Source organism: Lissotriton vulgaris, chromosome 12, assembly GCF_964263255.1.
Source record: "Lissotriton vulgaris chromosome 12, aLisVul1.2, whole genome shotgun sequence".
NCBI classification, from domain to species: domain Eukaryota; kingdom Metazoa; phylum Chordata; class Amphibia; order Caudata; family Salamandridae; genus Lissotriton; species Lissotriton vulgaris.
In genome coordinates, this window is record NC_141700.1 from 519,236,629 (window position 1) to 519,263,154 (window position 26,526).

The window sequence follows — 26,526 nt, forward strand, 5'->3', positions numbered from 1 at the left end:
ATGGTGTTCCTGAACCGTTTGGATGGTGCCAGAACCATAAGCTTTGTTTTGGATGTATTTATACACAGGCCCCTGGAGTCACAAAACTGGCTGAACCGATCTAATAATTTTTGCAGACCCATCGGGCTTTTTTGAGATCAATAGGTTATTGTCTGCAAAAAGCAGTGTGGGCGATTTTTCTCCTGCCAGGGTTGGAGCGTCGGCTGGGTCCTCCCTCAAATGGTCTACAACTCCATTAACGAAGAGGGAGAACAGAGTCGGGGCCAAAACACAACCCTGCCGAACCCCTCTCTCTACCGCTATCTTCTCTGTCAGGTGGCCCTGGCGACCCCAACTAATTCTGGCGTAGTTCCCCTCGTGGAGGCGTATGATGAAACCCAGAATCGGCGGGGGACTGCCCAGGTCAGACAATACTTGCCAACGCTTGGCACGAGGGACCAGGTCAAAGGCTGTTCTTAAGTCGATGAATGCGAAATATAGGCTGCCTTTCTCGATTATCACAGATTTCCAATAGATAGTAAAGAATCTGAAGACCTGGTCCATCGTGCCAACCCCCTGTCTGAACCCTGCCTGAAAATTTGACAGGACATTGTCCTCGTCCATCCACGACCTAAGCCTCATGAGGAGGACCCTGCCAACCACTTTCTGAACTACATCGATTAAGCTAATCGGTCTGTAGTTGGCAGGGTCCTCCCTATCCCCCTTCTTGTAGATGGTCACCACCTCCGTGCCTTTCCAGGAATCTGGAACAGGATGTCCTCTTGCAATGAGGTTCATTACCCGAAAAATGGAAAGGGCCCACAGCTTTTAGTCGTGTAATAGTAAGTCGCCAGGGAGGCCATCGGGACCCGCCGCCTTGCCTGGCGCTGTGCTTGCGATGGCCGATGACATCTCTTTAAGCCCGAATATCTCCCCTGAGTTGGGGATCTCGGTAATAAATGCCCGAGACCCCTGTTCGGGGGTTATACTCCCTACACCTCCCGAATACAAGCCAAGAAAGTGGTCAAACCATTGGCGACCTGAAATGTGATTGGGAAGCGGATCTGCTCTCCTCCTCGTGCTTATATTAATGAGCTCCCAAAATGTAATAGAATCCTTCTGGAGTGCAGCGGATTTAAGCTCCTGCCAGTGTGATTCTTCCCACAGGCTCTTTGCTTGGTCTATTGTCCTATAGTAAGTCTTTCTTGCTAGGCTTATTTTGGTCTGGTCTTTTGCCGTAAGGGCTAATGATAAATCATGTCTTTTTTCCCTACATAGAGCCGAGTACCACAGATTGGTTGCTTGTGGGGTATAGGCTTTCCGATCCCTATTACTCTTTATATGGAAAAATTCCCCCATGATGCCGTAAGTCCACCTGAACAGTCTCTTGGGAAGCTGCGGATCCCAGAGACTCAGCCGATTCCCACAAACAAGAGGAGGCCCTAGCCAATACACACAAGGTGTTAAGGGCTCGCAGGGCAGCGCTGGTCGAGGCGAACATGTTGCGCCCCCAAGAGTCCAGCCAGAGGGCATCCCGGGACGGCGAAGTCAAGAGTGGCGGTAGGGAGGGAAAAGCGGTCCGCAAAAGTGGACTGGCAGCAGAGGGGTGGAGGGAAAGGCACGCCAGGTCACGCAGCTTAGGAAGGTGTCAGTGCAGAAGGTGCTGCGGCACCGGATCCTTCGAGGCAGGACGCCTCCAAGCCCCTTCAGGGAAGAAAGGAGCGAACCCTCAAAGGGAAGCAAGATCTCCCTCCCACCAGAGCCCTGGTGGAGAACCTCCAAGAGATGGTCCACCGGGAAATGAGCAATCGGGTCACCCATGCGCAGAATACCCACTGCCGTGGACACCGTGTGAGCGAAGGCCGCACCTGCCGCCGTAGGGCCCCATGGAGAAGAAAGCAGCTCCTCAGTGGGTGATGGCTGCAAAGTAAGGCGGCCATCCCTGAAGCCAAGCGGGACGGGCAAAGGGCAGACCTGGAAGCCAGAAAATACCGAAGAATGGGGGACCTGCCGTTCCTCTGACGAACACCTCAGCCTCAGAAAAGGCGGGGAGCCACCCTTCGACAACGCCAGTGAAAAAGACACCACACAGCGGCCTCCGGGGAAGAGGATACCAATATGCAGCCAGCCCCTTGAGGAGAGAGTGTGCGTCATGACCTCTCTGTGGAGCTGTACAGAGTCCGCACCCTGAGGCAGCATGCCAGCACCATCCGGCGCCGAAGGAGAAACCAGATAGGGCTCCTCCAAGTCACACACCGCCGGGGACCGGAGTGGAGCCGGAGCCGAAGTGGCCAAGGGACGGCGCCGGAACGACGCCAACTCGACCTCCGCCAAGGCAGCCGCCTGCGTGGAGGAATGAGAGGGACCGGGGGAGTGACCCGAAGCCCTCCGCCAGCCTCAGCCCAGAATGTGGCAGAGGTGGCCCGGCGACCTATGCGTCGGCGCCAGGGACGATTCAACCTCCGACTCGCCTCTGATGAGGCAGCCACCTGGGGGGAGGGACGAGAAGGGACCAGAGGGGGACGAGGGGTTCCCACCCACCTCGACCCAGAGCAGGACGAGGAAAGGTCACCAACCCCTGTGGCGCCACCAAGAGCAGGCACAGGCGCCGTGGCGGCGTCAGCTCAGCTGTGGACGAGGCTTTCGCCTGCCCAGAGGGTCGCATCCCCAAGCCCTAGCGACCTCCTGCGACACCTGAGGGACTCCCACGGAAGTTTGCAGTGAGGCAGAGGCGCCGTGGCCGGAAGGAGGGACCCCCAAGAGGCCGCACCCCAAGAGCACCTTATCCTCCAAGCCTGGATCTGAACCAGTCGGCGCCGGGGCCGGAGCCGCTGGCGGCGCCGTGGAGGGCCCCGCGCAAGGCAAGGAATCTGCTGAAGCCCCGGGAGGGGAAGGAGGAGGAGATGCCAACGAGGCCTGAAAAGCCGCTGTGTATGTCTCCATCTGAACTCTCGACGCCCCAGCACCGGGAAACGGTGGGTAGGAGGCCGAAACCCGGGTCGCATCTCCCGGGGAGAGTCCCCGCCCCCGACAGGCCGAATACCAGTCCCCGGGGACAAACTGCGACACTTACCCACCGGCATCGCGAAATCTGAGAAGTACAAGGACGACAACGGCCACATCTGAAGCTGTCTGCTGAGGCTGATCGAGGGGAGGAAGTCGACCTGGAGAGACGCGGCAAGAGTAGTTTCATCCGACGCTCCCGCCTCGACTCCTGCTTCAACTGTAGGCACGCCTCACTATCAGTGGTGTAGTGATCCTCCCCTAAACACCACATTCAAATGAGGTGAGGGTCCTTCGCCGACATAAGACGCCCACACGGCGTGCACGTTTTGAAACCTGGAGGCATTCGCACACTGTTCCACCAAGAGAAAAGACAATGGTGAAGACAAAAAGGGCCCAAAACAGGCCCGCAGCAAGACCGGATCCGCGTTGCATGCGGAAAAGGAAAAAACTGACATGGGCGTGTTGGGGTTGGGCTTATTTGACCTCACTGACATCACATCACCTGAGCGGAGTCGCGTGATCCCGCCCCCGGTGCGCAGGGATGCTGTGGCAAAAAGTTTCCGGATCCAGTCTCACGCCTGGGGATAATTCTACGTGAAGGAAACTGCGGCTAGTAGTCTCTATCAGATATGATTTTATACCTTTGAAAAACGGTCTGGCCTCCGAGTTAAACAGCACAAAAAGTGATACATGGCATGCTTGAGTGAATCACATCCACAGGTTATTGCAAAAGGGCACATTCCAATGCACCCATGTTTAATTTACCTCTTCTTTTACAGTCAGGGAATAATCATATAAGTGTTTTTCAGATACAGAAAACATCCCAATATACATCCCTATATGGCAGTAGGAATAAATTGCATTTGGCTTGTAGGGGCTTTGAACTCTCGTCATTCAAAAATACACTCTAGCAAGGCAATGTCAAAAACTGTGTTCCAGGTATGCTAACGCCTCACTGACATCAGGCTTTTTATCGATGGATTGATGAATGAGAGGCAGTTGGGGTATCAGGGAGGGTGAAATATGGCACACCTTCACCACTGTTGATTGACGGTGCAGGTAAGAGTGAGCGCCACAGACCTGAAGATGGCCCAAAGCGCAAGACTGCCAGTGATTTGCCGCAAAGGCCCCTGTCCTGCTTCAATCCATCACAATTTACCTGCCACTGCTGAAGTGGTACCAACAGGGCTGTTGACAACAACTGTTATCTCAGGATCATTGAGGGGGTATCCGCCTTATCTGGGAATCATGGTTTTCAGTATGTAACCAAGGAAACACCAATAGCATCTAATGGGACCCGGCCTCCATCAGCCAGTGCATTTAGCAGCCACTGGAGGCTACAGGGGAAGAAAAGCTCAGAGCACGAGCGTTTATTTACACTTGAAAGCGTCCCAGGCACACAAATCACAGCTGCGAAAAAGCCCAATTACGTAATTACGTCAGACTTTCAACAAGGGTCCTCCTCACCAGGACAACCTAGTGAGAAACGCCAAAGCTTGGCTAAATATTTACCTGAGACTTTAACAAGCAAGGCGCTCACGTGCACAGTTGCTGCTCTTATTTCAGGCATGCAGGCCCGCAAAAAATAGATATAAATAAATCAGACGGGAGGGAGGAGAGGAGAGGCCATCACACACTTTACAGTGTGATGGCCAAACAAAATGATCTATTGTTAAATCACCAGCGAGGCAGCTAAGCCAACAAAGGAGGGACATTTCAGCAAATACACCAATAACAAGTCAGCATTTGTAAATGACCCGATCAACAGCCATTGACAATTGGTGGGTGTGCCAAACCCCACAGAAGAGATATAAAAGGTCGTTCGAAACTCGACCTAAAAAGAGGGATGGAATAAAGGTTTCATGTGTACCACGTCTGACAGTTTGCATTTCTTGTTCAAAATGCGATGATGTAGCGAAAGTGAAAGTGAAAGGATACTATACGAATAATGTACACCAGAGAGAACTAGATGTGCCCCTCTCAAAGCTAGGAATACAACTGGAATGAAACGGTTATTAAAATATGCATAGTGATGGTGCATAGTGGGTGTAGGAGACTCTGAACCTAAGGTGTGTGAAAAGAATGCCCTTACCTCAGCCTTCTTTTCTGGAGTAATATGCCCCTTCTCGTTCAAGCAGCGGAAAGAAGGTGCGTTTTTCAGGCTTGATGGATCCTCACACGTCCAGAGGAAAGAATAGGCCGAGTTAGTGGGGTTCATTATGTGGAACATCCTGAAACAGAGACAAGACATGATTGCCGAGTTAAAAGCGTGGTGGCTGAGTAAAAGAAAAAGAAAAGAACCTTAGTTTGGCTTGACTTCTCCTTCATCCGATCGATCGAATTTAAGAGTACCATAACTAAATCTTTTAATATGTTTCTAAAATATTGTAGGCAAACACAATTTAATAAGTGCCACACTCCAGGGAGATACAAACATAAAAATAAATAACTTGTAGATAGTTAACATACGTTCTCATTACTCACTATACGTTTTATATTTAAATGGATGTTTTACAACGTTTCAGTTCAAAGAAAAATCACAGAAGAGGAAGTTGGCTATCTGCCTTTTAGAAAGTGTACATTAGAATATAAGAGATACAGATCAGAGTATAAGAACAGCTATAAGGTCTGCCAGATAGTAATAAAAAGAGAAGACACTATATTTAAGTGGAAAAGAAGGAACATTAAAAGTGCCATAATTACAAAAATAAATGACAGACAGAAAAAGAAATAATTTTTTACCATTGCAGCAGCCACGTAGACACAGCAATGGGTATGCAGACATAAGGATGGGTTAAACGTTCAAGCATTAATATGAATAAAGCAAACCTGAAATAATAGATGAAACACTGGAATAAAATGATGTACGAGTACTACACTCGCACTGACGTTTCCCACAAGAAAAGGTCATAAAAACTACACTATGTTTAAATTAAAAATAGAAAACACGATGTAATAAAAGGAACTGAAAACTGGAAAGTAGTCAGGGAAGAGAAAGTAAAAGACTGAAGCCAAACATGCTTAGCAAAATGTGCTAAAGTAAAACAAAATATACCTATGAGTGAGAAGCCTCACTTCTCCATCCAGTCTCGAGTACAGCGTACATGGGATGCCCAAGTAAAGTCAAATGAAAATGTTCTTTCAAACATTGGGAAAGCTTATTGTACTAGCCAAGTAGTACATAAAACAATACCTCTGGAAATGGAACTTATTGCTAACTAAAGCCTTTTTACTTCCTATATCCACAGGTTACTATAGTGCACTCAAGTAGGGTTGTCACCAACTTCCACTCTATCTTTCTGTAGAAATCTAGTCCATTCCAATAGTAATGATGTTTATTGCTTCTCTGCAGACTTCAATAGCTATATAATAGTTCACAGAGCTCCATATGTAGGAATGAATGGAGCAAGGAATGGTGATGCCTAGATATTTCTCAGTGCTCGAGCGCATCCATAGTCACTGACAAGTGATTTGTTGATCCACTTCACCATAATTCACATACAGGGTCCCATTTCTTTCGTTCGAGTATTCTCTTAAAGCGGGGAGTAATTAAACAGGAGAGTTCTGATATTACAGTGATTTCTTTGTAAGTTTAAAAGGAGGTTTTTAAATAGTTTTTTATGCATTTATAAAGTCTGTTGCTATTAACCCATAGTATCCTTGCAACGTTGACTGGATGTCCTAACCAAATATGTGGAGGGTCATTTTTTGAAAATTATTATTTCCAAAAGCAAAATCGTAATCTTCCGCAAGAAAGGTCATAGAATAAGGAAAGGGTATAAGTGGTTGTTAGGGCATGAAGAACTATAATTGGTCGACTTATATTTGTATCTGGGAAAGGTTTTTGCAAAAAATGGGCAAGACTCAGAACATATTAAATTATGTGTTGGTAAGGCTGCCTCCCAGACTGGAGCTCTGAATAGATTTTATAAAATGTGTGGGAGACATCATTTTAGTCATGTCCCGTCAGTATATAAGGTTAAAATTACGATTTCACTAACTTATGCTGCAGAAGTATTGGATAATAATTACTGGCTCACCTTTGACAAGGCTGAAGGCCGGTTCTTCCGCCAAATTTGTAATCTAATTTTACGCTTGGAATTTGGTTTAGTCTCCTCTTTTATTTGGCTTTGTCAGCGGTCCTGAGGTTGGGGAACGCTCTCCTTTGGGGAGAGGAGGGTTCCCTAAAGGCTGCCCTGAGAGTGGAAATCTTTGACAAGCTAAAGGATCATTCAACATTTCTTAGATCATTTGCTGACGCAAATGACTTATTTGGGCTCAACTTAAATAGTAATTAAGCTATGCCAAAGCTCTATTAGCATGGCAAGAGATATTGCACTAAGTAAATCTAAGTCCCAAAATGAGTTGATTTGTGGTAGTGCCTTGGGGAAAAGGCCACAACCTTATTTGATTTGGAATCATCCACATGGAATTAGAAGACTGATGCTTCTCTTGAGGATTATTCTGTTGCCCTTAAGAAATGTTACTGGCATGTGGGATAAAATCCCGAAAGAGGAGAGAATTTGCGAATTATGTTATACTCAAATTCAGGATCTTAATCATGTCTTATTTGTGTGTCCGGAATTACAAAGGGCAAGACCTTTGTTTTTAAGACCATTATTTATTACATTTAATATTCATTCTGCCCAGGAGGCCAGACTATTTGTTTTATTCCCATCAAATGAGATGGTCTGTTAGAGGATATTCCAATTTTTTAAAACTTTTCTGGCTATTTATTAGGGACTAGCAGCCCGTCCCGACGTTGTCCGGGTATGAATTGCTGCCGGCCAGTAGTATATTGTTTTGTAGGATTTCGTTTTGATTGCATTTCTTATCTGTGACAGGCCTGTGAAACGCTCCGATTCACAGTGCACTGCTGATGCACTTAACAGTGCGCGTTCAGTAGTGTGTGAACTCAAGTTTCCCTACTTTATTTTTCCTTACAATATTAAATAGCGCGAACTCAACAACATGGCATGAGCACAATTTACATTACCGAAGAACACATTCATTTGTGGTAGGCACAGGGAGACAAAGTGATTTGCCTGGAATCACAGGATGTTGAGCTGATGCCGAGATGCGAACGTAGCTCCCCAGCTCTAAAGTTCGCAATTCTAGAACTTGTGGCGGGAGGTGTGTCTAAAAGTGTATGTCGGTGCTGGCCATCAATGAGAGAGACATGTGCATTTTTCAAATGGGTGGTGAAAAAATATGAGTATGTTGCTGGAGATGTGGGCCGCCGTGCCACCAATGTACTTACCCGGGAAGGGTAAACACCCATTATTCCGCAACTTTCTTTCTGCATACCATCACTCCGCATACTTTCATTAAAGAAAGTACCATGACTCCGCAATGCCATTATAACGCATGGCATTACATTTTATATGCTTTTACCACGCACACATTTACAATGAAATTCGTTGTAAATGCATGTTTTTTTTAATGTTTGGATAAGGTAAGTATGGGTATAGGGGTATATGTTTTGGGGTACTGAGGTATATGTTTTGGGGTAATGAGGTATATGTTTTGGGGTGTTTGGGTATTTTAAGGGTTCAGATATAGTTTTGGGTTATGGGGTACAGGGGGAGTTTTAGGGTTTAGGGAAATATATGGGTTTTGGGGTACAGGGGTATTTTTAGGGTTCAGGGCTAGGTTTGGGTTTTGGGGTATAGGGGTATTTTTAGGGTTCAGGGGTAGGTTTGGGGTACAGGGGTATTTTAAGGGTTCGGGGCTAGGTTTGGGTTTTGGGGTACAGGGGTATTTTTAGGGTTCAGGGCTAGGTTTGGGTTTTGGGGTACAGGGATATTTTAGGGTTCAGGGGTAGGTTTGGGTTTTGGGGTACAGGGTTATTTTTAGGGTTCAGGGCTAGGTTTGGGTTTTGGGGTACATGGGTATTTTTAGGGTTCAGGGGTAGGTTTGGGTTTTAGGGTACAGGGGTATTTTAAGGGTTCAGGACCAGGTTTAGGTTTTGGGGTACAGGGGTATTTTAGGGTTCAGGGGTAGGTGGGTTTTGGGGTACAGTGGTATTTTTCGGGTTCAGGGCTAGGTTTGGGTTTTGGGGTACAGGGGTATTTTTAGGGTTCAGGGGTGGGTTTGGGTTTTGGGGTACAGGGTATATTTATAGGGTTAAGATGGGTTAGTGTTTAAGGGTGTTGGGGTATTTTAAGGAGTAAGGGTGTGTTATGATTATGGGGTTCAGGGGTATTTAAAGGGAGCAGGGTGGGATTAGCACACAATATGAGACATGGCATGAAGGGCGGAACGTACCACACGCCCCCAGCGTTTGTCACGGCCCCAGCACACGCCCACAGCGCAGACAGGCCCACAAGGGACTACTTCGCTAGCGCGGTTCTTTTACCTTTTAAATGTCTTTGGTGGGCGTCTGCATAGCCTATGTCCTTCTGCTGCAACTGCCCTTTCCAGCGCTGTATTGGGTGTTGTGATTGATGCTGTGGTTCCTGAGATTACCCGCCTCAAAGGTTTGGGCTCTCTCTTTATTATATTAGTATGGATTACTTAAAATCTTGCTATTAGTTTCTATTATTATATAAAAAGCATATTCGTCCGTATACCGCAATTTTTAATTTATTGTTATATTTTAAGAAAAAAAGGGAAATATTCTTTGTATTGTATTTAAAATTGTCTTGTTTACTGTATTGATGCATTTTGTGGACCTCCGTAGGAGTTCCTTAACAAATAAAGCTTTTCGACTTTGCAATGTAGCATATCTTACATGTGAGGAACTAGAACAAAGTGGATTGCTATATAGAAATGTCACCATTATGGTGAAGGTGGAAATAACTGGTCTTCCTAAGAATCCCTTAAAATACACGTAGACCACACACGTGTAGTAGCTGTTACGGGTGTACAGTGGGTTAAGGGCAGATCTTTTGACTTGATTTGGTAGAGCTGGCCATCAGCTATGAGAATAAACACATGGAAGACAAACATTTAAACGAAATGGGTTTATGCACCTATTGCCACATTTTTAGAAAAAAAATAATGAAAAATGCAATCTCTGTAGTCATGATACTGTGCATGTGGGTGGGAGAATATGCTTTTAACATCACATATCACCACCTTGCTTTCTGCTATCTTAACATGATTTCTATTAGGTCTAGAAGGGAGATTGAAGGATTGGATAGGGTTACTACATGGACCATAATGCTAAATAAATTACTGTCCACGGGTCATGTCAGACCTTTCCAAGTGATTTAGGGTTGATTTGGGAGTAGAACCTCCCTTAAACTAAATGATTTCCCAATCAGTTCTCACTAATACTGCTTCTTAAACCGGTTATATTCAATATTTCGTTTTACTCATCTCTCTTGTTGATGTAGTTCTTCTTTAACAGATAACTGTCTTGCCATTTACCTGGTATCTTCTAATTCGTAATTCTCTTTAATCTGGAGACTTTTCTAAAGCGGTGTATCTTTTGGGGCTCCTCTGGACTTTCTGATATGAAGAAGGGTGTGCTGGACCATTTACAGATTTCTCTTCCCTTCATTGTAGGGTCAGTCTGTCTGTCTCTACGGAATTCTTATAATAGACCCTTGACGTGGTGCATTTTAACTTTAGTTTACATGTTAAGGATGGTTCTGTTCAATTTTGTTTTCTTTTACCTGGCTAAAGACTAGGGTTCTGCAAGAAATCTAAATCTAGATTATTTACCACCACAAGGAGGCTTCTGCTCTTAACAGTTTCCCAGGATCTCTCTGGTTTACTCTCTATGTATTGGTGGGCACCTTACTGGAAAACTGTTGCTTGGAGACCTGGTTTAACCTTTTCTGAGCTTCTCTTTATCACCAGGTTCTCTAATCAAGTTTAACTGTCAAGCACTAACGCTTTATGTAGAGTTTGGAGCTGGTACTCCTTTGCTATGGTGACAGAGTACCTTCTCCACCAAACGCTTGGTCCATCAGAGTGTTTGTGGTGTTACGGCCAGAGTTATCAACTTTGGAACTAGGTAACAAGGTTTGACTCTAGGCGTTGACTCCACATCCTGTGATCCTGGGAAAATCACGTAATCTTGTTGTGCCTACAAAGATTAAATCTGACCTTGCTTAATGTAACAGGTGCTCATGTAAAGTACTCCAATACCTTTGGATCGAGTTCACACTATACAAAATTACCCAAATTAAAGCCACCATATTTAGGACTGGGCAGACCAACAGTATATCGATAACAGCCTACAGCGGCTCCACTGCGCACATACTCTCAACGGTTCAATAGACTACAGGCTATGGGAGGAAAGCCATCCGAGCGATCATCCCCCCAGTTCAGAGTGGGCAATCAGATGGCTTTTTTTGGGTCATCATCAGCGGGAAAAACTTCGAGGTGAGGTACAGAATTTATTTTTACATTTACCCCCCTCATCGTGGGATAATGCTAACATGGTGTGAGGGTATTTGTTTGACATTTTACCAAAACAAAACCTCGCTTTGGAAGCTTGTGTTTGAAAAATGTAAAACATTCAAAAGCTTAGTGTAAACATCCATCAGCAATGACTAAAGAACATCAAACATTAAATTGGCTTTGTATGAACCGCTGTCACAGCGGTTCATAAAAATTCATAGAGTTCACTGCTGAGTCAAGCAAGGGTGAGCTTTCAATTTGGCAGGGTAGGGAATGTAAAGTCCTCTGCCACCCTAACTGCCTTTACTCCAGCTGCCAAATTCTAAATAAGGCCCTAAAGTTTTTGCACTCCGTTTCCTTTATGAGGCTGCACATTATGAGATGCAGAACTTCAATGCTTTACTGATCTCCCTTTGATACCGCTTTTCATTGGGAAGTATCAAAATAGGGTGGTCTTAGATGAAACACCATTTGCTTTTAACTGTACTCCTGATGTATCCACCATCACAACATTGGGGCAAGTATCCCAAGGAAATATGATTACTGTGTTTGGAGTCATTGCATGGAATATAGCGCGAGTCCGCACCAAATTAGGGAATGGAGATTGGAAACTTTTGGTCTCTAAGTGATTTTTTCATAAATGGGTATAGTTCTTTTTATATTCCAGCGATCCCACCCACCTCAGGAAGGACACAGGGTTGTATAGCGGTGCTTATAGCAGTAAAATATACTTCTGTAAAAATCAAATGCATCTGCTCATCCCCTTGGTACCAATTATTGGTGATAACAGGTCTTATACCGGTTGATCTGCTATTAGTGAACTTGTACTAAAATATTTTTGACAAGAGGAATTGTTGAGTAATAGAGGAGCTGCAAGAAGAATTTAGTAACGTTTCTGACAAGAGACAGCCCCTATGTATTTATGGGTTGGCGATTTTAATTGTACTCTTTGTAAATATAGTACCCATCGTGTTTGTGGGCTGGAAGATAATGATGGTTAACCTATGGCTCATTTTAGTTATTCTTGTACGGGGGAAGCCCTAAACACTATTTGGTGGCAAATGACTTTCCCGTCCTGAATGACTATGTTTACAAGTCCAGTATGCATACTATGAACTTATGTCCGTAGAGGTTGGGTTAGCTCTTTTGATTTTATGTTAATATCCAACAACTATATCTCGCTGGTTCAGGAGTTTAAAATCAATCCAAAGTGTTAAAGTATAATCCACTCAAAGCTATTTTTATATTAAGCCAAAAACAGGATCCTCTGAGGATCTTGTGACCCAGTATAATCCCAATAAGGAAATCAGGATTGAATGGGACAAGGTAGATGCCCAAACATTTTAACAAGAAATGATTTCAGGTAACCACTGCCTTATCGATGGGTGTTTGAAGCTAGATTTTCTCCCAAACTAATCAGTCAGGGATTTTGAGGTGCTTTGTACCAAGATCTCCTAAAGGCTGGTTAAGAATATTTCCCTAAAGCAGGCCCCACCGGTGCACTGGTTCAATAATAAATGTACCAAATTGCATAAGGAGCTAAAAAGGGTTTTACACACTATCGCTTGGGACAGACAGCACAAAAAACCTTGAGGGTAAATTATAGAACGGTGTTTGCACAGAGGAAAAGAAAACAAGTTACTTACCTGTAACTTTGGTTCTCCAGTATTGGTAACTTTCATAGATTCCCATAGCTTGTATCATTCCCCGTCGTCGGAATGGGATTCTCGGTAAATAAAAAATAACATAGCAGTAGGTGAGAAAGAAAAGGCATAGGCCTCATCTAATTTTGTAGCATATCCACCTCTTTTGTAAAAAAGACCAAAATAATGCAACAACCAATCAGATTAGCCTCACCCCATAGAACTTTCCTGAGAGAGCCTCAGAGCCTGAGATTTTCGTAGCCGTTGTGTAACAGTATAACAAAATATGCTGAAGGCTGAGCTTTCCCAGGGAACGAGGGTGGGTGCATGGAAATCTATGAAAGTTACCAATACTGGAGAACCAAAGTTACATGTAAGTAACTGGTTTTCTTACTCGAGTATTGGAACTTTCATATATTCCCATAATTTGTATCAGAGTAGCTAGCAGTTAGCAACAGTGCACATTTTGTGTAATGAACCATGGAATAACATGTCTCTATCACAATAAGAAATAATCAGTTATTCAAACACTAGTCAATAAAGATCAAGTGAAACAAAATGTGCAACGCCATTAACAGGAAGGAGGGTTAGAAGGGAAAGCTCACCGCTTACTGGAAGAGATTCCTCAGGACTGCCTGTCCCACTGCCGCCTCACATCGTGTGGAAGAGTCGAAGTAGTAATGCTTCGTGAAGGTATGGGCACTGCTCCATGTAGCTGCCCTGCAAATGTCCTTGATCGGCACTCCAGCTAAAAGAGCAGCAGACGTTGATACTGATCTTGTGGAGTGCGCCTGGACCTGCCCTTCTAGGGGCTTACTAGCTGCTTGGTGGCAGTATTGGATCACGCTGGCAATCCAACGAGCAACCCCTTGCTTTGAAAGGGGGAAACCTTTACGAGGTGCACTAAAAGCGACAAAGAGTTGAGTAGATCTCCTGAAGTCCTTGGTGCATTGGAGATAGAATTTTAAACATCTTTGGACATCCAAAGAATGAAGATACCTCTCCGCTGGAGTTGTAGGTCGCAGGAAAAAAGATTTCAGAATGACAAGCTCATTCAAATGAAAATCCGAAGGGACCTTTGAAAATGAATTTTGGATTTGTCCTCAGAATGAGAGTGTCCTTCTTAAATTGTAAGAACGGATCCTTAATAGTGAGAGCTTAAAGTTTACCAACCCTCCTGGCTGATGTTAGAGCGAGAAGGAGGGCCACCTTCCATGATAGAAACTTAAGATCCGCCCTATGAATAGGCTCAAAAAGAGGTCTCATGAGTTGAGCAAGAACCAAGTTAAGTTGCCACATGGGCGGCGGAGGTCTAACCGGAGGGTAAACCCTAAAAAGTCCTTTTAAAAATTGTTTCACAATTCTTGCGACCAGATGGAAGGGCCAGAAGCTGTCCGTCTGAATCTAGAGATAGCAGCTAGGTGCACCTTGATCGAAGAATAGGTAAGCTGTGACTTGGCCAGAAACAAAATGTAAGGCAAGATCTGACGAGGAGCAGAGGAGAAAGAATGAATGTCCTCTTGGCAGCACCACAAGCAGAAACGTTTCCATTTTGAACAATAGGTCTTTTTCGTACTTGGTGCACGGGCCTGAGCTAGCACCTCTCTACATTCTTGAGGGATATTCAAGCTTTGAAATTCTCTGTGCTCAGGACCCATGCTGTCAACTTTAGTGAGCTCAGGTCCGGATGTACCACTTGGCCGTTGGACATCGTCAATAGAGATGGAATTGGACGCAGGCAAATTGGATGATCCTGTGAGAGCAGGAGAAGCTCTCTGAACCAAAACTGGCGGGCCACGCCGGGGCTACCAGAAACATCTTGTAGGGTTCCACTTTGAGCTTTTTGAGCAATCTCGGGATTAGAGGGATCGGAGGAAAGGCGTAAACAAGGCGCCTGACCAGGCCATCGAAAGGGCATTCCCCAATGATCCCTGAAGGTATTCTCTGCTTGGTTAGAAGTGGCATTTCCTGTTCTCTGGGGTGGCGAACAGGTCTATGGACGGAGTGCCCCAACGATTGAAAACTCTCTCAAGAGTGCACTGGTCTAATTCCCACTCGTGACATACAGCTTTTAGACAACTCAACGTATCTGCTGTGGTGTTGAGGGTACCCGGAAGATGTTCCGCCGAAAGAGAGATTTGGTGATGAATAACCCATTCCCAAATCTCTTTGGCCTCCTTGGAGAGCTGCTGAGACCTTGTTCCACCCGGTTTGTTCACATAATGCATGGCCTTCATGTTGTCTGTACGGACCAGGACGGTGGAATTTTATATAATCGGAAGAAAAGCCTGTAACGCTAGATGAATCGCCTTGAGCTCCAGAAGGTTGATGTGGAGAAGGCGTTGCTCGGGCCGCCAATGGCCGCTCACTTGAAGGTCCTGCAAGACCGCGTCCGACGCTGCCTGAGAAGACGGTGCTTTCACTAACCAGTCGTCCAGATAAGGAAACACTTTTAGCGCTTGTTTTCTGAGAAACGCTGCGACTGGGGCTAAGACTTTTGTGAATATCCGCGGCGCAGATCTGAGTCCGAAAGGCAGCACTTTGAATTGAAAGTGGCTCATGGTTACTGTAAAGCGTAAAAACTTCCTGTGGGCTGGGTGGATGGGAACATGGAAGTATACGTCCTCGAGATCCAGGGTGGCCATGTAATCTCCTGGATTGAGAAGCCGTAAAATGTCCTGTAGGGATACCATCCGAAACAAGAGCTTTATGAGATAGGTGTTGAGCACCCTCAGGTCTAAGATTGGGTGGCATTTGTCTATGGTCTTGCGAACGAGGAAGAACCGGGAATAGAATCCTTTGCCTTGCTGAGACAGAGGTACTGGCTCTATCGCTCCTTTGACAAGAAGTTGATGAGCTTCGAGACGTAGAAGATGAAGATGTTTTGACTCAGTGGCGTGAGGGGCTCTGGAGGGTGGACGATGTTGGAACTCCAGTGTATGACCAAAATGAATGATATTGAGGACCCATCGGTCTGATGTTATGAGTTGCCAGTTGCGGAAGCATTGTGATATCCTGCCCCCCACTGGTGTTACAGGAGGCGAAGAAACAATAGACAGAGCCTGGAAGCCGCTATTGGCGCTTAGAGGAATCTCTCCCCTGACGCCTTTGTCTTCCTCTAGAGGATTGGCGAGAGAAAGACGACGATTGACCTTGCCGCTGAGAGTACTGAGGTCTGTAAGATTGAGATGGTTGTGAATAGGTAGAATAGCACTGTTGCTGATTTCCACCCCTACATGACGAAAAATCTCTTCCTCTCGCTCCACGGAAAGGAACTTTGCTGTATTGCAAAGTCCCCAGGGACTTTGTAGTTTCTGTGTCCTTTTTTATATCCTGCAGAGAATTGTCAATATGCTTACCAAAAAGCATCTCTCCATCAAATGGCAGATCTAGGATTTTATTTTGCACTTCCGGGCGAAACCAGGTGGACCGGGAGCCAGCCTTGCCATCTAAGAACTGCCGTCCCTTCCAGAGAGCAGAAAGCTGTTGTAGCAATGTGCATTGCGCAAGCAATAATTTCGGAAGAGGAACGCTCTCCCTCCTCCAGGATTTTCTTGGCGCCAGCCATTGAATCCTCAGGTAGCTGGTCCAAATATGGGGAAAGGTCACACCACATTTGGCGATCATATCGTCCCAAAATCGCCAAAGCGTTTGCTGCTCTGACTGGAAGAAAACCTCTTCCCCACATTATCTAGTCGCCTCCCCTCATTATCCGGTGGTGTGGTTAGGGGCGCCGACGGATTCTTTGATTTCCTCTGGGCCGCTTGAGAAATAACAGAGTCAGGTTTCGGCTGGCTGACCAAACACGCAGGACTATCCTCTGGAGCCTTGTATTTCTTCTTCAGCTGAGGAAGAATAGGCATGACAGTTGCCGGAGATTTCATCACCTTTATTCCCTCATCCCAGATATGGCTGAAAATTGGGATGGAATGAACAGACTTCCTGTAAGGTTCTTTGAAATCATAAAGAAAACATTCCGGTTGTTGATGGCACTGGAAGATTGAAACGTTTGGAAGCTCTTTCCATCAAATTATGAAAACCTCCAACATCTACAGGAGGCGAATCAGCTGGATCTGGGGTTGGAGAAGCAGGATCCAGAATAATATAATCATCCCATTCCCTATCTCAATCTGGGACTGAGATTGTTCCTTGGTCATCATCAGACAAGTCATCTTGAACAGTGACGACATGGTGTTGAGGCTCCGTTGTTTCAGGAATCGGAGCTTGAGGAAATGGAGGGGCCGCTGGATCAACAGACTGAATCTGAGGTGGAGGTGGAGGCACCTGAACTGGTTATTGGTCGGAAGCTTGATTAGGAAATCTCTTCCTGTAATTCTTCAGCATGTCCCGGAGATCAGTAATAAGTGAAGACGGCATGGAAACCATACCCTGTTGTGACTGGTCTTGAGATCAAGATTGTGGTATATAACGCTGTTGTTCCATATAGTAGTCCTCAGAGTCAGAGTCTGGCCTCTCTCCCTTGGTCCTCCCTCTTTACCCTCTGCTTCTGTAAAAACCCTGGGAATCAAAGTCAGCAAGGACCTCACAATGCGCCCCCAGATTAGCACTGTGGTTTCATCATGCTTTCTGACTCTCCGAACCATACGCAAAATCTCCTGCTTCTTCTCTTTCACAGCTCTCAAACTCATTCTCCTTGCCATGATCATGTCACGCCTTGATTATGGCAATGGCTTGTATGTAGGTGTTCCAGTATGCGAACTCCGGCGCCTACAACTAATTCAAAACCAGGCAGCCGTCTGATTTACAGACTTCCTAAATCCCACCATGTCACCCCGTTGTTAAAAACTCTCCACTGGCTGCCCATCTTTGAACGATCCCTATTCAAGATGGGCTGCACGATTTTCCTGGCCTTGACCGGCACTGCGCCAGCCTTTATCAATTCCAAAATTAAAGCTTATGTCCCCAACAGAGATCTGCGTTCCTCCTCCCAGCTTCTCTTATGTGTTCCTCGCCTTAGGAGAAAAAGATTCGGAGGCATGAGGTTTTCCATCCTGGCCCCCCCTTTCTGGAATGCCCTTCCTTTTTCTATCAGGTCTATTCCTACCTATCTGGATTTTCGTAAAGCCCTCAAAACCTTCCTCTTCTCCTGCGCCTTTTCACCCTAAGTAGCCTCCTCTGCCTCCCCTGGAGCTTTCCGTCCTCAGCGCCAAGAAACTGCATGGTGATCGAGCGCTATACAAAACCCTTAACTTCAACTTCAACTTCTGATATTTGACACATAACTGGGATGGGTTATAAGCATCCCCTAAGGACCATTATCCTCCTCTGAAAATTCCTCCTCCTCCAAAAGAATTGCTGGAGGAAGCGGTGTCACTCTTCGAGGAGATGTCATGTCTGGGGTAATCTGGCGTCTTCTTATAGAGATTGCCACTTTTTCACAGTTGACGAAGAGTGGACAGTCGACGAAAGGGCAATCGTCGATGGGACCATCATCGAAGCCGCCGTCAGCACAACGCTGGTGGAAGTAGTCATCAATATTGTTGTTGTCGTCGATGCCATCATCGTCGACATCCTCGTCGATGTAGAGGTAGTCATCATCAACGTCGACGACATAGTAACCGGTACCTCAGGCTGATGCGTCAATGAAGTAGTCTTCGACGAAGCCACTGGAGCTGATGAAGTTCCCGTCGACGAGCCCATCGACGGAGTTGACATCGACGTTGATTGAATTTTTGATGCTGTCCTCGACGGACCTGATGATGTCCTCGTCGGAAACATTTTCCTGTCAGATTTACCCTCAGGAGGGACAGAAGCTGGTTCCTTGAACAGTTTCAGTTTCTCAGAGGGTGGAGGCGAAACTGAAGCCCCATGACTCGGTTTCTTTACCGGCTGCACCTCAGAAATTAGTCCTTCCCTCTCCTTTACACCTCGGTGAGGAGATTTGATGGGACTACGCCTGTCATATCTATCAGAGGTCTTTAGTAAGGCTTTTTCAGGGGGGTCAGTAGAAGTTGAAGGTGAAGACCTAGCCCGTTTTTGAGATCTCCTTGAAGATGTCGCAGAGGAGGCATCATCACTGTCACTGGATACTGTTTCTTTCTGTGACTTTAATTTTTGCAGCCAGGTAAGAAGAAGTCCCTCACGGTCTCTTAAGGTCTTTGAAGAGAAGGTACGACAGATCTTGCAGTCAGTAGCCTTGTGGTCAGGGTACAAACAATAAATACAATCTTTAAGCTTGTCCTCCACATAAAGCCTCTTCTTTGAACAGGTGGCACAGTCCTTGAATAAAGCCTTCTTCTCTTTGTCAGACATACTGAAGAACGAAATTGAAGAGTAGCAGTTGAACACACCAAAGTTGAAGTGAAAACTGAGCAGAGCTCAGTGGAGACTCCCTTGTACAACATGCAGTAGAAAATCTGAGGCACTGTGGCTATCTCAGGAAGGTTCTTTGGGGTGAGGCTAATCTGATTGGCTGCTGCATTATTTTGGTCTCTTTTACAGGTGGATATGCTACAAAATAAGATGAGGCCTAGGCATTTTCTTTCTCTATTTTACCTACTGCATTGTTATTTTTTATTTACCAAGACTCCCATTCCGACGACGAGGAATTATACAAGCTATGGGAATCTATGAAAGTTCCAATACTGGAGCAATGGAATTGAGGGAGGAGGCGTAGGAAGACCTGGTCCATGCGGGTTCCCATAAAGATTCTTAAAAATAACTGGGAAATCATAAATCGCTCAATGTTTGGTGAAGATGTGAGATAGATGGACTCATTGATCTTACGGGACATTTGGGAAGCTCACTTTACCCGTATATTTAATCTCCCCACAGGATGATGGATAGGTCAGCTAGGGAATTGCCCCATCACCATACCTAAGCCACACAGCTAAGTCTGTCCATCTTAGTGCAAGAAGTAGAGGTGACTTCCGCACAAGGCATCTGTCTGAAGGCCCCCAGTCCTAGTGGGGTGCCCCTTGACTTTTTCATAACAAATATTAACTTGTAGGCACCATTGTTAACTAACATCTTTAAAGCAGCCATCCTTGCCCATTGCCTGTATCTTGGAAAGAGGCAATAGTAGTGCCCATTTTTAAAAAGGGAGATAGGAATGGCCCTGTATGTTACAGACCTACGTAGATATAACAAAAGGAGGGAGGGAGAGAGATAAGTGGATTCAGTCTCCCCTGGTAATTCGTTTAAACAAAATGGAATCCACTCAGAAAGTGGTAGTGATCCCTAAAGTGATGGGGAGCACACAGTGTTGTTTAAATGCCCCTCACACACCAACAGGCCCCTTGGTGTCATGCTTCATCATCGGGGCCTTTGCACCCCTCTACGGGATGCGGAGTGCTACGACTCACGGATACGTAGGAGCACTGATAGTGAACTATGTGTTTGTGTGTGAGGGAAGGAGTGTGAGTAGTGAGGTGAGGTGAAAAAGTGAAGGTTAAAAGATACCTGGCTCGTAGGAAAAAAATAATTTATTAAGTCCTCGGCTGGTATTATTAAAAGGGTGCAATGTGAGGTTGACAAATATACGTATTAGGGTATATCAACCTCTGAAAAGCGTCGACATGTTTCGGAGTACAGCGACTCTTTCTTCAGGGCGAGGATATGCACGTTTATCCTCACCTTACTCACATGGATGTAGAATGTAAAAGTGTATTCTACCAAAAAGCTAGGTGAAATGTACCTATCAGTGTTTTTGTAGATAAGCTCTGTTGCGCCTAATTGGCGTGAGAAGAACCTGTGGAGTAAAAAACATAGTAAACATCACAGTCGGACGTCCAGGAACAGGGAAAAACAATGATTTCCAAGTTATATGAGGGTAGAAATGAACCGGAAATAAGGTTCAAGGACCCTGTGAAATAAAACACTAAATAGACACACAGTAGACATAGACATACATTGAGTGGAAAAAACGCCAAGACCTCTTTCCCAACAATGACTGTGGAGGAAGGGAGAGACTTTAATAGAGGCTTACTTATAGTTCAAGATTGTCTGACCTCATGAGCCTAAGCGTAGTATTGGGGGTTCCTTCCTCACTGCTCAGTTTAGCAACCTAAAAGATGTTAAGGGTAGGTTTTAGGTTCTTATAATTGTCATGGGAGAAATTCCTTGGACCTCGATTTTACAACCCAACTCACGGTTACTGCACGGTCTAGTAGACTGCCTTCCCCTCAACGCGGCTCCGACGAAGTGTAGGATCAGGTCGAGTGTGGCCTCTTATATACTGCCAAATGCTTCAATTAGTGATTTAATTAGAAGCGGAACCATGCCCAACCAAGGGTACAATCTGCCGGGCTGGTCCGGTATTGCGCGTTGGTCGAGGGCGTGGTTATGGAGTGTATCTCGCTAGCACTTACCAAAAACTTTTTTGAATACAAGGGCACTCTGTATTGGCAAAGCCACGGAACTAGCATGGGGAGCACATTTGCGCCGAGCCTGGCGGGATTGTACGTTCATCATCTAGAATATTCCAAGATTCTCCACCCAGACAACCCTTTCAGGGAGAGAATCCATACGTGGCGACGCTATATCGATGACATCCTGGTGATCTGGGAAGGGGATGGCCAATCGATCACTGAGTTCATGCAGTGGCTCAACAACCAGAACTCTTTCCTTAAGTTCACCCACCAAATGTCCAACAGTTCAATGGTCTTCCTAGATCTGAACATCTATCATGAGGCAGGTTTGGTAAAAACTGACACCCATTTCAAACCGACGGCAAGGAACTGCCTCCTCAGGTTTGACAGCATCCATCCACGTCACCTGAGGGAGAATTTACCATACGGGCAGTTCCTACGCCTACGTCGCAATTGTAGCGACATAGCCAAGTACAAAGCTCAGGCCAAGGACCTGGGTGAGAAACTGAAACAAAGGAAATACCCAAACCAGGTTATTCAAAAGGCAATGAAAAGAGCTAGAAACAATAACAGTGAAGCCCTTTTGGAAGACAAACCTCAGAGAGACAACCAACCGAGCAGAACAGTATGTGTCACCACTTACAGTCCAGTCTCGAACCAAGTTTCCAAATTGGTCAATAAACACTGGCGCACTCTGACAAGCGGTTCACTGAATCTGGAAAAACCACTGTTTGCCCACAGACGTGGAAGGAATCTAAAGGACATGCTTGTCCACACTAGACCTCCCACAAACAAAGTAGAACAAACAAGGTTACAAGGAATACATGGCCACCACCCATGTGGCAACTGTAACAGCTGTCATTTAACCAAAAAGAGCCAGACCCTCACCTTCACGAATGGTACCAGTTGGGAACAACGCACATTTACCAACTGTAACAGTAAGAATGTTGTGTACCTAATCACATGCCCCTGTAACAAAGAATATGTGGGCATGACAACAAGGCAAGTCAAAATAAGGATCAATGAGCATAAAAGCAACCTAAGATGCAAGAAATCAACCACCAAAATGGCAGCCCACTTTCTAGAATACCAACACTGTGTTAATGAAATACACTGGACAGTGATTGAGCATCTGCCAACAGAAGCAGGGCTATTTGAAAAAGCGCAGAGGTGGGTGTTCCGTCTTGGGACTGACACCAGTGGGCTAAACGACTCCATTCCATGGAGCCAGTTGCGCTGATCTGTTCTGATTATATGGGCATTTTTCGTTTTCCTTCCATTCAGGCAGCGAAACTTTCTTGAAACATCTATGCACTAAGGCTGTTTTAATTATGAATCTATGAATACTTCCAGAATGTTATGACACTGTTTGGTTCAGATAACGCTGTCCGTGGTACCTATACCCTCAAGACTGAGAATCCCCTCTTAAGCCGGCTCACATGCGCAAATTAATAGCGTCTGTACCAAACGCATGCGCACCGTTTGGTTTTGCCAATCGGCGTTAGTGCAAACAACATGCATGCGCGAGCGCGGATACACTAACTCCAAGAGCATGCGCAGTCCTATCGCGTACCACGCCCTCGACCAACGCGCAATACCGGACCAGCCCGGCAGATTGTACCCTTGTTTGGGTATGGTTCCGCTTCTAATTAAATCACTAATTGAAGCATTTGGCAGTATATAAGAGGCCACACTCGACCTGATCCTACACATCGTCGGAGCCGCGTTGAGGGGAAGGCAGTCTACTAGACCGTGCAGTAACCGTGAGTTGGGTTGTAAAATCGAGGTCCATGGAATTTCTCCAATGACAATTATAAGAACCTAAAACCTACCCTTAACATCTTTTAGGTTGCTAAACTGAGCGGTGAGGAAGGAACCCCCAATACTACGCTTAGGCTCATGAGGTCAGACAATCTTGAACTATAAGTAAGCCTCTATTAAAGTCTCTCCCTTCCTCCACAGTCATTGTTGGGAAAGAGGTCTTGGCGTTTTTTCCACTCAATGTATGTCTATGTCTACTGTGTGTCTCTTTAGTGTTTTATTTCACAGGGTCCTTGAACCTTATTTCCGGTTCATTTCTACCCTCATATAACTTGGAAATCATTGTTTTTCCCTGTTCCTGGACGTCCGACTGTGATGTTTACTATGTTTTTTACTCCACAGGTTCTTCTCACGCCAATTAGGCGCAACAGAGCTTATCTACAAAAACACTGATAGGTACATTTCACCTAGCTTTTTGGTAGAATACACTTTTACATTCTACATCCATGTGAGTAAGGTGAGGATAAACGTGCATATCCTCGTCCTGAAGAAGGAGTCGCTGTACTCCGAAACATGTCGACGCTTTTCAGAGGTTGATATACCCTAATACGTATATTTGTCAACCTCACATTGCACCCTTTTAATAATACCAGCCGAGGACTTAATACATTATTTTTTTCCTACGAGCCAGGAATTTTTTAACCTTCACTTTTTCACCTCACCTCACTACTCACACTCCTTCCCTCACACACAAACACATAGTTCACTATCAGTGCTCCACCGTATCCGTGAGTCGTAGCACGCCGCATCCCGTAGAGGGGTGCGAAGGCCCAGATGATGAAGCATGACACCAAGGGGCCTGTTGGTGTTACAGACTACATCATTTATTGATGCAACAGAAAAGGTCTTGGATAGGGCTTTCCTTATACGACTAGAAGAGTGGGCCTCATCTAAAGGAGTGTTATCAAACACACACTATGGTTTTAGAAGGGTATGGACATGACTGAACAATGTCTCAATCTGTCCTTGATAGTTAGTACGCACATGAAGTCCATGATGAGCTCTGTCCATCTGGCCTTCATGGATTTGTCTAGTGCTTTTGGCACCATAACCGGTAAATATTGTGGGCAATGATGGAGAATGGGGGTGTGGATAAAGCACTAGTAACCCTTTTACGTAGGCTCCACACAAATACAACTGTGATATGGTAGCAAAGGGGAAAAGACACAATCCATCTATTCGACGGAAGGGGTCAGTAAAGGCTGCATCTTAGCCCCTTTTTTATTTCTTATTTATACTAATGGGCTGGAGGCCCCTCTGCTTGCATACGTAGATGATAATGCGCTGTTGTCAAAAACAGTGATAAGCCTGCAAAAATCTCTTGATGCCATCACAGAATTTATGACATCGCTTGATTTAAAAGTTAACTTCAATAAATCATATATCATGGCCTGTGGTCCTCGGACCACAAAATCCAAAACCTTTGTCATTAAGGGGAAGGTGATGGAAAAAGTCAATAACTTTTCGTATTTGGGCAATATATGCAATGCACAGATTAAATGGGAATCTCTTTTGACTGTTAGACCACAGCAGACAAGCAGGGTAGTGGATGCACTTTTCCGGTTTGCATCCAAGTTGGGGCAAAAACCAGTGAGAGAAGTACTAACCCTCTACAGAGCCAAATACCTCCCTATTACCACCTATGAGGCAGGGGTATGGGGATATAATAGATGTCAACAGCTCCAAAGAGTTAAGAAAGTTTTTACCAAAAGACTCTTGATGGTACCAAAAAGTGCATCTACATCTGTTTGTGAAGCAGAATTGGGTTTTGAGTTAATAGAGGACCATATTGGTTTTGCCCAGTTGTTTCTATGGACTAAGGTGTGGTATTCAGAGGATTTAGTGTTCTCAAGAGATATTATAAAGGATTGCCTTCTTTCCCCCAGTTTCAACAAGATCCCCTAGTTTCATTAACTGAGAGACACGTTCTTACAGCTAGGTCTAGGACATTTTTATGACAATCCCCAGAATATTCCCCCAAATGCCAAAGAGACCATCAAAGAAGCATTTCTAAACAGGGGTAAAACATGCAAATGGCAGCTCCTAGGTTATCCTGGAGGTTATCTCCATGTTTTGGCTAACCAGCAGTTTTACAGAACTTTTATTTTAAACCATCAGACCAGATTTTATCTTACCAGATTTCGATTAAGCACAGTGCGCTTTCTGGTAGCGTTTCCTCATGAAGGAGCATGGTCGGACAAACTCACACCTTGCCCTTGTGACAGTTTATCGAAACAAAGCACGCTGCACTTTTTTTTGTGTGCACTTTATAAGTCAGTGAGAATTAGATTTTTGCTCCCTTTACTATGAAATCTTTGCCTGTGTACATACAGCGAAGTTTTTAACTATCTACACTCACTGGCCTCTACTGATATCTGTATAGCGGTAGCTAATTTCATCACGGGCGCCGTTGTAATCAGAAAGCGTTATGAGTAAAATTATGCACTAGCGGACCAGCAAATGACATCACCAGCCATGCAGTGTTCTACAAAGAGAGGACTGGTCGAGCTTGGACTTGATATGGGCCCACTTTTAATGTTTTTTATGTCCTAGTCTTAATATTCTAATATATTTAATGATTTCTGGTCATTTTGGCATAAAAGTCTAGTTCCTCAGAATTATTTTATCTTCTACAGCATGATTACGATATTTACATGGCACGTTATTATGTCTGCTAAAGTATTTTATGAATTGTATTTTTTAATATTGTGCACCTTTATGGTTCTTTTGAATCGAAATAAAGTTACTTTACTGACTAACTGTCCCTCTTTAATGTTTTATGTTTGTTTGCATAGTGGATACTGCCAAACTTAATAACTTTGAACTGCTTAGGCCAAAACATGTGGCAGTGTTTATACTACTTACCCTGTACTTGATATAGTAGCGATTTGTTCCTTTTAAGGTCAGGAATGTCCAAGGTGAGTGTGTAGCAGGAGTTTCAAAGTTGCATTCACCGATTCTGACTAGTTTAGAACACAAGGATGTTCAGTCTGGCTTTGAATAGCATTAGCATGGCAAATGTTTGTGGGTAAACTGTTTCAGGATCAGTGCAGATGCTGTAATGCGTCTCCCACTGATATATCTGTTTGCGGGCAGGATAAGTAGTTTGCTCTTGTCTGAGTGGAGTGAGCAAGTGGGACAGTATCAACGTTAGGACTTAAAACTACTGCGTCTCTTCCTCTTTGTTACAAATAGACACCTAACCAGCACCGCATGTAACCACAGCGTCCGTTCTTTTTCTGCACGGGGATGTTTATCGAACTGTCCCGGTAGACAATTGTGAGGTCAAGAGCAACAGCAGCATCAAGGTTTTGAAACCGGCTCATTCCGTAATACATTGGGTTACCTTGCGAGACATTTACCATATCGCTCATCATGGTCTGGTCCTAATA

General features: G+C 45.0%; 1 protein-coding gene across 1 annotated transcript in view; it reads right to left on the bottom strand.

The window, feature by feature from the left end:
- Positions 1–26,526, bottom strand: part of HYDIN (HYDIN axonemal central pair apparatus protein) — a 2,950,008-nt gene that overhangs the window by 513,396 nt on the left and 2,410,086 nt on the right. The window contains exon 71 of the mRNA XM_086945295.1: positions 5,078–5,216. Within this exon, the coding sequence (XP_086801421.1) occupies positions 5,078–5,216 (139 nt within the window). The remainder of the gene's footprint in view (positions 1–5,077; positions 5,217–26,526) is intronic.